Source organism: Astyanax mexicanus, chromosome 11, assembly GCF_023375975.1.
Source record: "Astyanax mexicanus isolate ESR-SI-001 chromosome 11, AstMex3_surface, whole genome shotgun sequence".
NCBI classification, from domain to species: Eukaryota; Metazoa; Chordata; class Actinopteri; order Characiformes; family Acestrorhamphidae; genus Astyanax; species Astyanax mexicanus.
Genome location: NC_064418.1, coordinates 41,871,946 through 41,884,287, shown reverse-complemented (window position 1 = coordinate 41,884,287; position 12,342 = coordinate 41,871,946). Strand labels below are relative to the sequence as shown.

At 40.9% G+C, this 12,342-nt stretch overlaps 1 protein-coding gene across 8 annotated transcripts in view; it reads right to left on the bottom strand.

Annotated features, from left to right (window-relative positions):
- LOC103023932 (plakophilin-4) overlaps positions 1-12,342 on the bottom strand; it is a 178,789-nt gene that overhangs the window by 32,856 nt on the left and 133,591 nt on the right. For 6 of the 8 annotated variants that reach the window (XM_022680133.2, XM_022680134.2, XM_022680128.2 and 3 more), the window contains one exon: positions 2,905-3,078. In XM_022680133.2, coding sequence (XP_022535854.2) covers positions 2,905-3,078 — 174 coding nt within the window. The remainder of the gene's footprint in view (positions 1-2,904; positions 3,079-12,342) is intronic. The other 2 variants (XM_022680127.2, XM_022680130.2) reach the window with 1 other exon arrangement.

The following is a 12,342-nucleotide window of genomic DNA, read 5'->3' as shown; positions in this document are numbered from 1 at the left end:
ACAAGATTCTGATGCTGTTATTTTAAGGAATGTAATGCTGTTTTAAACCAGCTGTTGGTTTAAGTAGACATTTAGGTTAGGTACCTAAAATATAATAAAATTCTTAGCTTATTTAGACTCAGTCTCACACTGGTTTTCTATGCATGCAGGCAGGTATGAGAGGGCAGAGTTCCAGCTGTGAAAATATTTGGACACGTGGTGTGTGTCTTTCCCTCAGGGCAAATATAGCAAGACTTCAGTCATGCACTGTAAGGAATTTTGGCAGGATTGGAAGTCGCTATTGCAGACAGCACCTTGCTACATTTCCCTGTATTACAGCATCCCATAAGGAGAAGATTTTCCACACTGAGTCCATAAATATATCTGAGTAATTTACAGTGATCTGGGTGATATTAAATTCAATCTATTCAGACTGACTTCCATTGAAAGCTACACTTTTTTCCCTTATTCTTTAAAGCTGCCAATTAAGAGAAAAAAGACTTTTGCTCAACAGTGTGCAGAATCTCCTGTCTATATCACACAGCCCTACTGCTGAGTTTAACAGATAAAGACTGTATTTATTTCAGCTGATCTGAGCTCCATCAGGCCTCAATGCATCTGAACAGAGTCAGGCTATAGAAAGTCAAGTGGCAGCCAGTCTGATTAAAGGGGCCGTGCAGATTTAATTTCACACCCTGAGAAAGAGCGTCTGAGAGGTGAAGTGGACTCGCTGTGATGAGGTGAATTCTGATAAATAGTCCCAAACAGCCTTTTTTCTACTTATTCTTTCCATGGAATTAAGTGTAAACACTTCCTGAGCAGTGACTGAGAGATTGACTTCAGACCCTCTTATAAATAAACCATCATCCTAAGAGAGAGAGAGAGAGAGAGAGAGAGAGAGAGAGAGAATTTTACTCCTCTTTAAAGTTTAGGACAAGGGTTGGCAATAGGTGGCCCGCAAGCATGAAACATCTGGCCCATGAGATTGTTTAAACTATGAACGATAATGAAAAAAATGAAATAAAATAAAATATGACTTTAAATATATAATATAATATGAGTTTAGTTTCCACTTGTTCTCGTTTTTCCACCTGTTCTTGGGCTCCCTATCTCCCTGTAGGGGCGTTTTTCCCCGGCTGTGTCCCAAATCACTAGCTGGTACAGCGGTAGTGTATTGGACCATGACCCTGATGACACAAGTTTGATTCCGCGTGAGGAGCGGTGTGTTTATTTATTTATTTTTTTTCCTTCCTTCTTGAGTTCACCTGTTTTGAGACCAAGTGAAAAAATAAGAAAGTGTGATAACAAGCGTGAGCAACAGATACACATAGAAATAAGAAAAGAGTGTTAGATTGAAAGATCGGACAGCAAGAAAAATAAAGAGAGCATAAGAGTTACAGTGAGGAATAGAAAGCATATGCAAGTGAAGGGAGCGAGTGAAAGAAAGATAAAGAGAGATACATAGAGACCCTGAATTGTTGTGCTGAAAGCTGACGATTTCCCAGAACGCTCTGTGACGTAGAGGACTTCCATCTTTGTCCCCTTCGGCTGTTAGAACTGTGCTACTCATATAATGGACTCATTCTGCCTCTCTCTCTCTCCCTCTCTCTCTCTCGCTCTCTCTCTCTCGCTCCCTCTCTCTCTCTCTCTCTCTCTCTCTCCCTCTCTCTGAGTGTCAGTATCTCTCAGAGTGAAGAAAAGATGTTTTTGAAGAACACAGTGTTCCCTTGGGATAAGAGATGGAGGGCACAGTGCACCTGAGCCATTAACATCACACACACGGGTGGGTAGGCAGGCGGGTGCGCACACACACACAGCCACATTCACACACACACACACACACACACACACACACACACACACACACACACACACGGCCACATTCACACACACACACACACACACACACACACAAGCACCTAGCTCCCACCCACACAAGATGAATGAGTAAAATATGCTTGTTTCAACCATCATCTCCTGAGACCTCCTCACTGAACATCCCTACAATCTTAATTGTCCAACACAACCAGAACACACACTATCAGAGCCACACACACACACACTACACACCAACACCCAGTCTATACTACACACATGGGCACCAACCCCAGTCTAAGTGTCTGTAATAACTGTGTCGTTACATGTTAACAACCTATGTAAGAACAATCTAATAACTAATGATGATGAATTCAGTACAAAAGCTGAATAACAATACTAAATGTTCACATATTAACTTTTTAGTTAACAGTTTTAGTAGGAGTAACTATTATTAGGTATTAATATGAACTGTTGCTTTATGTTTTAATGTTATTGCGATGATAGCGTTATTGGGTGAGTCATCACTAAAATAGACACACAACTGTATCTGTGACCAATTGTGCTTTCTCGGGGCTCCGGAAGCTGATGGCGAGCTGCATGACTGGGATTCGAACCAGCAATCTCCTTCTTGATACATTTATACTATTGGATATCCATTCTGGACAAATCAAATGATGTACTATACAGATTAATGATACATGTAGAGCTTATTTAATAGTAATTTCAGAAAATATCTTTAGAACTATGTTATTAAAGCGTAGATGCCTGCAAAGTGCAGCTCTTTAATCTCCTCTACTACTTCATTTTGAGAGGAAGCACCCAGAGACCTAGTTCTGGTGACAGTGGTGTCCAACAAAAATGATAAATGGAAGACCATTAAAAAAGACTGAGGGGTGTATAGAACTCTGAAGTCAAGTCATCATTATGTAGTCAGTGTCACACTCATGCTAGGAACTGCAGTTTTGCCACCAAGGTTAAAATGAGACCTTGAATTCTGTGCAAACTAATTCAGTCAACCAACTGATAAAGAATTTAACTTTTGCATTTTTGAACCACTTTTGTTTAAAAATAAAGCTTTAATCTGTAAAATTAAAGTAAAGTGCCGACCTGAAGGCGATCTGTAGAGGGTACTGTGCGTGACGTGGCTGGGGCTGCGGTACAGTGGTCCCTGGAAGGCTCGGTCCTCGTAGATGGGTCCGATGTGACGGTCTGGAGACACAGTCGAGCGGAGGTCGGGTCCATGATGGCTGTGCTGACTTGCGTAGGACGCTCTTAGACCTGCTGAAGACAGAGAGAACAGCCTGAATAAGACAGAGCTCTGTTCCAAATCACACCCTGAATACGCGCTCTAGCTCTGAATCAAGCTCACTAGTAAGTATGAGTAAATTTAGGTTTAGGTTTAAGTTTAAAGAAGAGAGTTTACACAGAATTTACACAAAATTTAAAAATATACTGAGAACATTTTCTTGTCCCACTTTATGGTAAACTACCTTGTTATTTGTAGAAATGCACTAAGGAAGTGAGGCTTGTTTGTTTAGGACAGGGCCACAGAGAGCCTGCAGAGAGGCTCTCTCCCAGACTGACACAGCTAATCCTCATAAGCGTACACGCCAACAACAGGGCAGAGTGCACACTACACACTCACACACGGAAATCCCTCACATACAGTGAGGAAGAAAAAAAAAAGAAAATGATCCAGTTTATCCATCCCACTCACGTCCTGCCAGCTAAGCTGCTGAAGCTTTAATTGAAAAGAGTCTCTGACTGGTAGACAGTGATGTTAGCATAGCCTAACCTGGTGAATCAGGAATAGGGAGGGGTTTTGACCTTCTTCTAATAGTGGGTGATGCTGAAGGTGCAGAGCAAACACTCTGCCTCTAGTTCCCATTGCACACCATAACCCAGGCCTCCTGCTGGGTCCACACAGCGGGAGACAGACAGCCCAGAACAGCCTGCAGAACAGTGATACTCCACTCACCAACCAAACGCTACTTTAAAGAGATCCGAATGAATCAAACTTTCTGTAACAGAAGTGCAATGTTTATCTGCAGGGATTGGGCAGCACGGTGGCGCCTTCCAGCGCTGGGGTCCTGGTTTCAAGTCCCTATCTGGGTGGAGTTTCCAGGTTCTCCCCCATGTCTGCGTGGGTTTCTTCTGGGGACTCCCAGAAAATTGATCATTCACAATTGAATGTATGAATGTGTGTGTGACAGTTATGTCCAGATTTGTATTAGTACTCTGTGCTGGGTCAACTTCTCAGTGCCTGATCCAGTCCTCCAGGAAGACAGTCATTCTAACTGGTGTGTGTGGAATGTAATTGTAAGTTTCCTTGAGTGCCTTGAAAGGCACTATATCAGTGTAATCGGAAGTAAGTACATTTTATTTACAATTTAACCTCAATTCATGACATACAGCTCTGGAACTAAAAAAATAAGAGACCACTCAAAAATTATGAGTTTCTTTAAATTTACCAAAACCTCTGGAATATAATCAACAGGAAGATGGATGATCACAAGCCGTCAAACCAAACTGAACTGCTTGAATATTTGCACCAGGAGTAAAGGCATAAAGTTATCCAAAAGCAGTGCGTAAGACTGGTGGATGAAAACATGCCAAGATGCATGAAAACTGAAACCATATATTGACTTCTGAACTCTTAAAACTTTATGAATATTAACTTGTTTTTTTTTGCATTATTTGAGGTCTGAAAGCTCTGTATCTTTTTTTGCTATTTCAGCCATTTCTCATTTTCTGCTTATAAATGCTCTAAATTACAATATTTTTATTTGGAATTTAGGTAGCTTATAGATTAAAACAAGATTCAAAACAATGTTCATTTTATATACTTAAACATATACATATATGAAGTGGTCTCTTAATTTTTTTCTAGAGCTGTATATATTAGATGGACAAAGTATTGGGACACCTGCTCATTTACTGCTTTTGTTGGAGTAACTCTACTGTCTCTATTGTTCAAGCAAGGCTTCTTACTGTGAGGATTTGAATGCATTCAATGTCAAACGCATTAGTAAGGAAAGGATATTGAATGATAACAACCCAATTTATAGGAAAATAACTGTATGGAGCAACATCATTCTATAGAACATATTTTGCTGCTCAATAAAAGAGGCTTTATATCCCTCTTGCCCGCTTATCATTGGGCACGGTGCCATTAGGTTCATGTTTAGTTACTCCAGAGGTTCTTATTAAAATTATCTAAACCAAAACATCAGGTGTAAATGGTGCTTCAGACTACAGTTCAGAAAAAAAAAATTGTAAGGTTCAGACTTTTAGAACAATCACAGAAAGCTGAGGGACCGAGGAACACTACAGTCACCCACTGAACAACAGAAGATAAAAAAAAGCTGCACAACACACACTTTCAGTTTAGTTTAGTGAATTAGAACTGCTTGCTCTTTGTGTTCAGTGCTTGAATTGGTGTGGTTGGTAGTAATGATATAATATATTATATATAAACAAATAAATCAATGTCAGACACACTATTCTCCACAAAGCAATGTGGACACACACACAGACACAGCCAAAGACACACCTCTTGCTGTCAGGCTAAACATCTAAACACTATCAAAACCATATAACTGCAAACATTTATTAGTATCCTAAAGAAATACACAAACATTTCTAAACATTTAAAGCCCTGTCCAGACGGGATTCGTTTCTCAGGGGGGCGTCTGTGAAAAATATTTCACTTTTTTACTCAGTGATAAAACTCTTGCATCCGGACTCCAATCGAAAAAAAAAAAAAACAGGAGGACCAGTGAGTATTTGGGCTTTCTTGATCACATGACATCACGTTCAGTAGCTCCTCCATTTCCACTAATGGAACACTAACTTGTGTTTATGTGGATCTCCATTGAAACACGCACCCAAAGTGTAATTACGGTGCGTAGCAGTGGACAAATAGCTATTTTATTAAACGTGACGAGACTTAACTCAGCGATGTGGATCCGGATGGGACTAAAATTACCGGAGGAGCACAGAGTTCAGCGAAAAACAGTAGATATTTCAGCCTGTAATTTTCTCATACATGGTCGTTCCGGACAGGAATAAAATCACAGAGGACCCCCATGAAAGAAAACATTACCCCAGGACCCCCTGAGAAACGAATTCCATCCGGATGGGGCTTATGTCACATGGTTAAAGAGATGAAAAAAAAGGAAAAAAAAAGAAAAACAGTTTTGTTAAAGGATCCATTATTTTCAATCACACTCCTCAATACTTAAGGTCCAGGGGAGGGTCTGATCCAAGATGGTGACAATTGGTCAAAAGGTCTAGCACACAGACACACACACACAGGCGCACACACACAGACACACACACACACACACACACACAGTGCCGCATAGCATGTGATTTCAGCCAACACAGCAAACCTAAAATATTGTGTGCACACGCTGAGGGAGATGGTGCAGTGGTGCAACCTCGCAGCCATAGTCATTTTGATGCATAGCAAGGGATATGGGAAAGAGAAGAAAACAGAAGGCCTGTGTGTGTGTGTGTGCGCGTGTGTGTGTGTGAGAGTTAGAGTGTGTCTTTTTAGCTAAAGAGAAATACAGCAACTCCTGGCCTCTCTCCCAACCTGCAGTCTCACCTGCCAGGGAAAACCCAGATGAGGTCATGCATATTACTGCAGCTTAAATTACAGCTCTCGCTCTGTGTGTGTGTGTGTGTGTGTGTGTGTGTGTTGAGCCATTCATGAAGGGAAAAGGTCTGCTCTGCATATTTCTGTTAGAGCGCTTCAGAGATTCTGTGCTTGAGAGTTTGTTTAAAGGCAAATTTAAAGTGAGTTTATGGCACAAGGGAGACAGAGAAGCAAATATGAGCGTGTGTGTGTGTGTGTGTGTGTCTGTGTGTGTGTTCCAGAGAGACACTGTGCGGCAAAACGGCTCTGTGGCTGCATCTCTGGTCCAGATGTGATGCAGGAGCTCAGGGGGATGGCAGAAACTCATCAGCGAAGACACACACAATTAAAATGGAAGTGTATAATGGAGGCTGTAACACAATTGCATGCACTGGAGAGGAAAAGAAGTCGAAAGCTGCTCCACACATATACACAGCTCTGATTCCCAGAGAAACAGTGCAATTCTATTGTTTTCTCTAGTTAAACAGGTTATAGAATAGTCCAAAATAGTTCCAGCAGCATTGAGTGTCAATTTCAGCAGCTTAAAACCTTCTTTAATACGTATAGTGTATCTCAAAGGAGATGGACTGGCCAAGCATGTCTCCAGACCTTAACCCAATAGAGCATCTTTGGGGCATCCTCAAGTGGAAGGCGGAGGAGCGCAATGTCTCGAATATCCACCAGCTCCTTGATGTCGTCATCAGAAACTGTGAAGTTCTGGAAAACTCCATCCCCAGGAGAGTTAAGGCAGTTCTGGAAAATAATGGTGGCCATACAAAATATTGACACTTCAGGAACTTTCACCAAGGGGTGTACTCACTTTTGTTGCCGGTGATTTAGACATAAATGGCTGTATATTGATTTATTTTGAGGGAGGAATAAATTTACACTGTTACATGAGCTGCACACAGACTACTTTTCATTGTGTCAAAATCTCATTTTGTCAGTCTTGTCCCATGAAAAGATATACTTAAATATCTGCAGAAAAATGAGGGGTGTAGTCACTTTTTTATGATAAACTTTAGCTCAGGATTGGCTTTTGCTGGTACCTGGATTCAGATTGTCTAAGCTGGTATTTGATGGTCAAGTTGGTTGGGAAGATATACTGGTAAGCTAGCTGGCTAATCAGATCTTGACCAGCATAGCATAGGTTGAATTTGTTTTCTGCTTATGTTTGGCCATGATGATCACCCAGCATGATAAATGCTCAGTCATAATGATGGTCTCTAGCTTGGTCAGGTTGATAATGCATGTAAATCATCTAAACCATCAGTGTGTGGTAACCATGCATTTACCAAGGTAGATTGATTCATAAGCTCTTCTAAGATGTCACTGTGTTCCATGCAGAACTTTCAGCTCTTTCAGGACATCATGAAACCTCTCTGACCTCCATCCAAGAACCACTGGAGACAAATAAAGCCAGACATGGCAAATCATATCAGCAGCCGAGAGCCTCTTCACCAGAGACACGCTCACCACCGCCACCACTTTCAAGAGTGTGTAATAAGGTTTTCTTTAGCAAGGTCAATGTCATCCTCTCCAGTCACAGAGAAGCAGAGTACAGGGACACACTCGACGAGCGAGAGTGCCTGTCTCGCTCTCTTGCTCAAAAACACACAAGCACACACTTCAAACTTCCTGCCTCACATCACACTGTGTAAACCATCTAACTGCAAATATTATACACTCACATTAGAACCTTAAATAAATTATTTTTACTCAGCAGGACTGAAGATGCGCAATTAATTTTTTTTCTTAAATCAAAAAACTGAACATTTTCAAATCATAAAGGTCAAAATGTTGTAAAAAAACAAACAAACAAAAAACGTATCAAACCAAAATTTTACAAAACGTTCCAGCAGCTTACTTTTTCATTTTTGCAGACCTCGATCCTGCCTATTGTGCTTATTTAGCTAGAAGAGCTACCCAAAAATGTGAGTAAGATGGTATGTCTATTGATTTAAAAACAATATTATTTGTAAAATTCTTATATTTTTATTTATTTAGAATATTACATTCCAATTCCAATGTAATATAATATAAAATTGCCCTAAAATGACAAATCTTATTATAGCAAAAATATCTGGGAGAATAAATCACCCAAAAATGGGTTAATATGGGTTAATTTCAGGCGCTTCCAGAATGTTTTAAACAGTTCCAGCCATATAGGTTGGCATTTTCAAAATTAGGATTAGCATAGGTTAGCATGGGTTGGCAATCCCAAACAGCTCAAACAGCCTTCAGAATATTCCACAGCTTCCAGGGAGTTTCCAAACAGTTCTGGGAACTTCTTAAATGTCTAACAGTCATGTTGCTGTTTCTGGATGATCCAGAAGGTTCACAGAAATATGTGCAGAAAAAAAAAAAAAATATTTAAAATGATTAAAAAAAAAAAATCTAACTTTGTGTTTACTACCAAACTTGCAACAGTCATTGTCAACATCTCACATTAGCAACGTAATTGCCTTTTCAAAATGTGGTTCAAGCTAAAATGAAAGAAAGAAAAAAAACATACAGCCTGAGCAACAAAAACAGAAGTGATCAATAAAGTAAGGCTTGACTATAAATATAAATTTTAGGGCTCCTTTAACCAAGACATGATCTACTGTTTCTCAGGATTTCAATCCTGCTTGTGGTCTTTAAATCCTATTATAAAAAATGCTGAAATCCAAAATGTTTCAAAATGTTAAAACATTTCTACAATTTTTCCAAAAACAAAACAAAAAAAACACAAATAAATACAAAAACACATGGTAGGATATGCCTTGTTTCTTGTAGCAACTCTGAGACCCTATTCAGAGAAACAGTCTTAACTCAGTGACCCTAAAACCAGGGAGACGAGAATACGAAACCCCCGCAGATCCACAGAGCGACCACATCACACTCACCATGGTGCAGAACAGCACTCTGGGTAATTTGCTTCCTATGACGCCAGTGTGCTGTGGGGAGAACGGGAGTCCCGCAGGCGTCTGCAGGCTGAGTCAAAGCCACACTGACATCGGCAGTCAGCGTGCATCCCTTACACAGCGCGCACACACACACACACACACACACACACACACACACACACACACACACACACACACACACACACACAGCTGCACGCTGTATTCAGCACGGGCACTGCCCTCAGATCATCTCTGTGAAAGGAAAATCTCCTGCTATTGGCAGCAGCAGGCCTCACTGCAGTGCCTAATAAATCCTCCAGTGTGGCCTGGCTTCATTTGTTCCTGCTGAAGGCTCTGCTGACTGTTCTTGGCCTTGGTGGCGTTAGGCGGAGGCCCTTTGGCACAAACAGCCAGCAAACTAAGGAGCACACTTAAATGGATGCAGCTGACTGGAAGAAAGTTCTGGCCTTTCAGCAGCAGACAGCGCTACACAACGATCATCAGACAAACCTAAAAACTAGACTGAGCCCCCCACAGAGAGAGAGACGGGGTCCAGAAGCCTGGCGGAGAGCATTAACCAACATTACAGGACCAATTTCTTTCACTCAGAGGGAAAAATACAGAGTAGACCTTTCTAAACCCAGAACAGAGAGAGAGAGAGAGAGAGAGAGAGAGACAGAAAGAGAGCAAGAGAGATACAGAGAAAGAGAGAAAAGCCCTATCCAGACGAGATTCTCAGTGGGACCTGGGGTAATTTTCTCTTTTATGGGGGTCCTCTGTGATTTTATTCCCATCCGGAACAACCATGTATGTGTTTTTCTCAGATGTCCATTGAATTAACTACTGTTTTTCACTGAACTCCAGTAATTTAATTCGCAGTCCAGATGCACATCTCTGAGTTTCGTCACCTCACGTTTAATAAAATAGCTATTTGTCCACTGCCACGCACTGTAATTACACTTTGGCCATGCGTTTCCATGGAGATCCACGTAAACACGTGGGTGGAAATGGAGGAGCTACTGAACACGATGTCATGTGACCAAGAAAGCCAACAAAAAACTCATGTTTTTTTTATTGCAGTCCAGATGCAAAAGTTTTATCACTGAGTAGAAGTGTGAAATATTTTTCACAGACGTCCCCCTGAGAAACTACTGAGAATCACATCCTAATAGAGATAAAGAGAGATAGAGGGTAAGGCAGAGACTGAGACAGTCTTTTGGCGTTTAGTTTTACAATTTTTCTATTTCACTACTCTTGTGACTTATTTTATAATCACTGTTGCTTTTATTGATTTATTTGTTATTGCTGTAAAGGTTTTGCAGTATTATAGTAATGCCAATAAAGCGTACAAACGGATATGGGAGGTTGTGTGTGCAGAAAGACAGGTATGGGGGGAAAAAGAGAGAAAACAAAAGAGAAAAAGAGAGAAAAAAGATGAGAGAGAGAGAGAAAGAGAGAGATCAGATCGGGACCACATTTACCTGCTGTATATATGAAGGAGAAAATAAAACGGAGATAAGGACAAAAAATACAGATTTCTTTTTAGAGAAAGAGAGTAAAAAGAGGAAGAGAGAAAGAAAGAGGGATAAGGACTGATACAGAAAGTGTTGGAGAGTTGACGGAGCATGAGACAGTTGCTCAGGGCTTGATAGGAGTTTCAGGAGTGATTTGTCAGCTCAATGCTAATGATTCAGCAAGAAACTCCAGTCTGCCACTTCCCTCGGCCCACATCTCACACACTCATCTCAGCTAGAGGGGCACCACGTTACCCAATCGAACAGATACCTGATATAACCCATCAACACCTGGCAAAGAGAACGAAAAAGCTATTGCCAACCGTTTACAACTAAAGCAACAATGGAAACAGCGTTGTGTAGCTCTCTACAGACAGAGCTGACCCCCTCCATCAAACCCGACAGCTCTAACACTCATCTGACATCTGCAGCTGACTGAGCAACAAACACATGAATCAATTCAAACAGCGGGAACATATTCGCTGATTAAGATTCACAGAGCAGAAGGTTGATGCATGCTGTTAGTCCAAAAACTTGTAGACATCAGGATCTCCTGGAAATATATTTTTTTTATATATATACATTTTTTTTACTATTTTAATTTTTACCCGATTTACTTAACAATGTATTTAATGAGTCAATAACCCCACCCATTCACTAGAACTCCCAAAGGACAAGCACATGCGTCCTCTGGTTCAATATATGTAAAGTCAGCAAATAACTCCACTTAACTTTCCAGCTGCCACCAATACAGAATCTCTAGGGAGCCTCTAGGGAGGTGAGAAAGTGCTGCATCCCCAGCTTTGATGTCTCAAATTAATTGGGTTAATTGAATTACAGTTTTAATCCAATTTTTAAAAGGGGATAATCGAGATTGCACATCTTTACATGTAGAAGCTGCCAGAGGGGAACCTGTCAGTAACATGTAAACTCTTTTGTGGGGCACTGATTCTTATATTTTAAATGTAAGGAGGAGCTAACCTAAATAGGTACGATTTTTTAATATAATTTTATTTCTAATTTCTTCACATTTTCTCCCAAATCTACACGGCCAATTACCCAACCCACTCATTAGGGCTCCCCCTATCACTAGTGACCCCTCCTTTACCAGGAGGGTGAAGAATAGCACATGCCTCCTCCGACACATGTGAAGTCAGACTCTGCCTCTTTTTGATCTGCTGCTGATGTAGCATTGCTAAGTAGTATCACAGAACAGTGCGCTCGGAGGAAAGCGCAGCGACTCGCTTCTGATACATCAGCTCACAGACGTCTCATGCTGAGTGACATCCCCCTTTGGAGTGATGTGGGAAAAGAGTGCCATCTACCCACCCAGAGAGAGCAAGGCCAATTGTGCTCTCTCAGGACTCCGGTAGCTGATGGCGGTCTTTACAGTACACTACTTTAGTCAACATTTGGAAATTGGAATGGTGACCTCCAGAGGGTCCTATTCTAATGCCAAGGCTTTTCTAAGAACATCATACAAACATTATATAGAAGCACA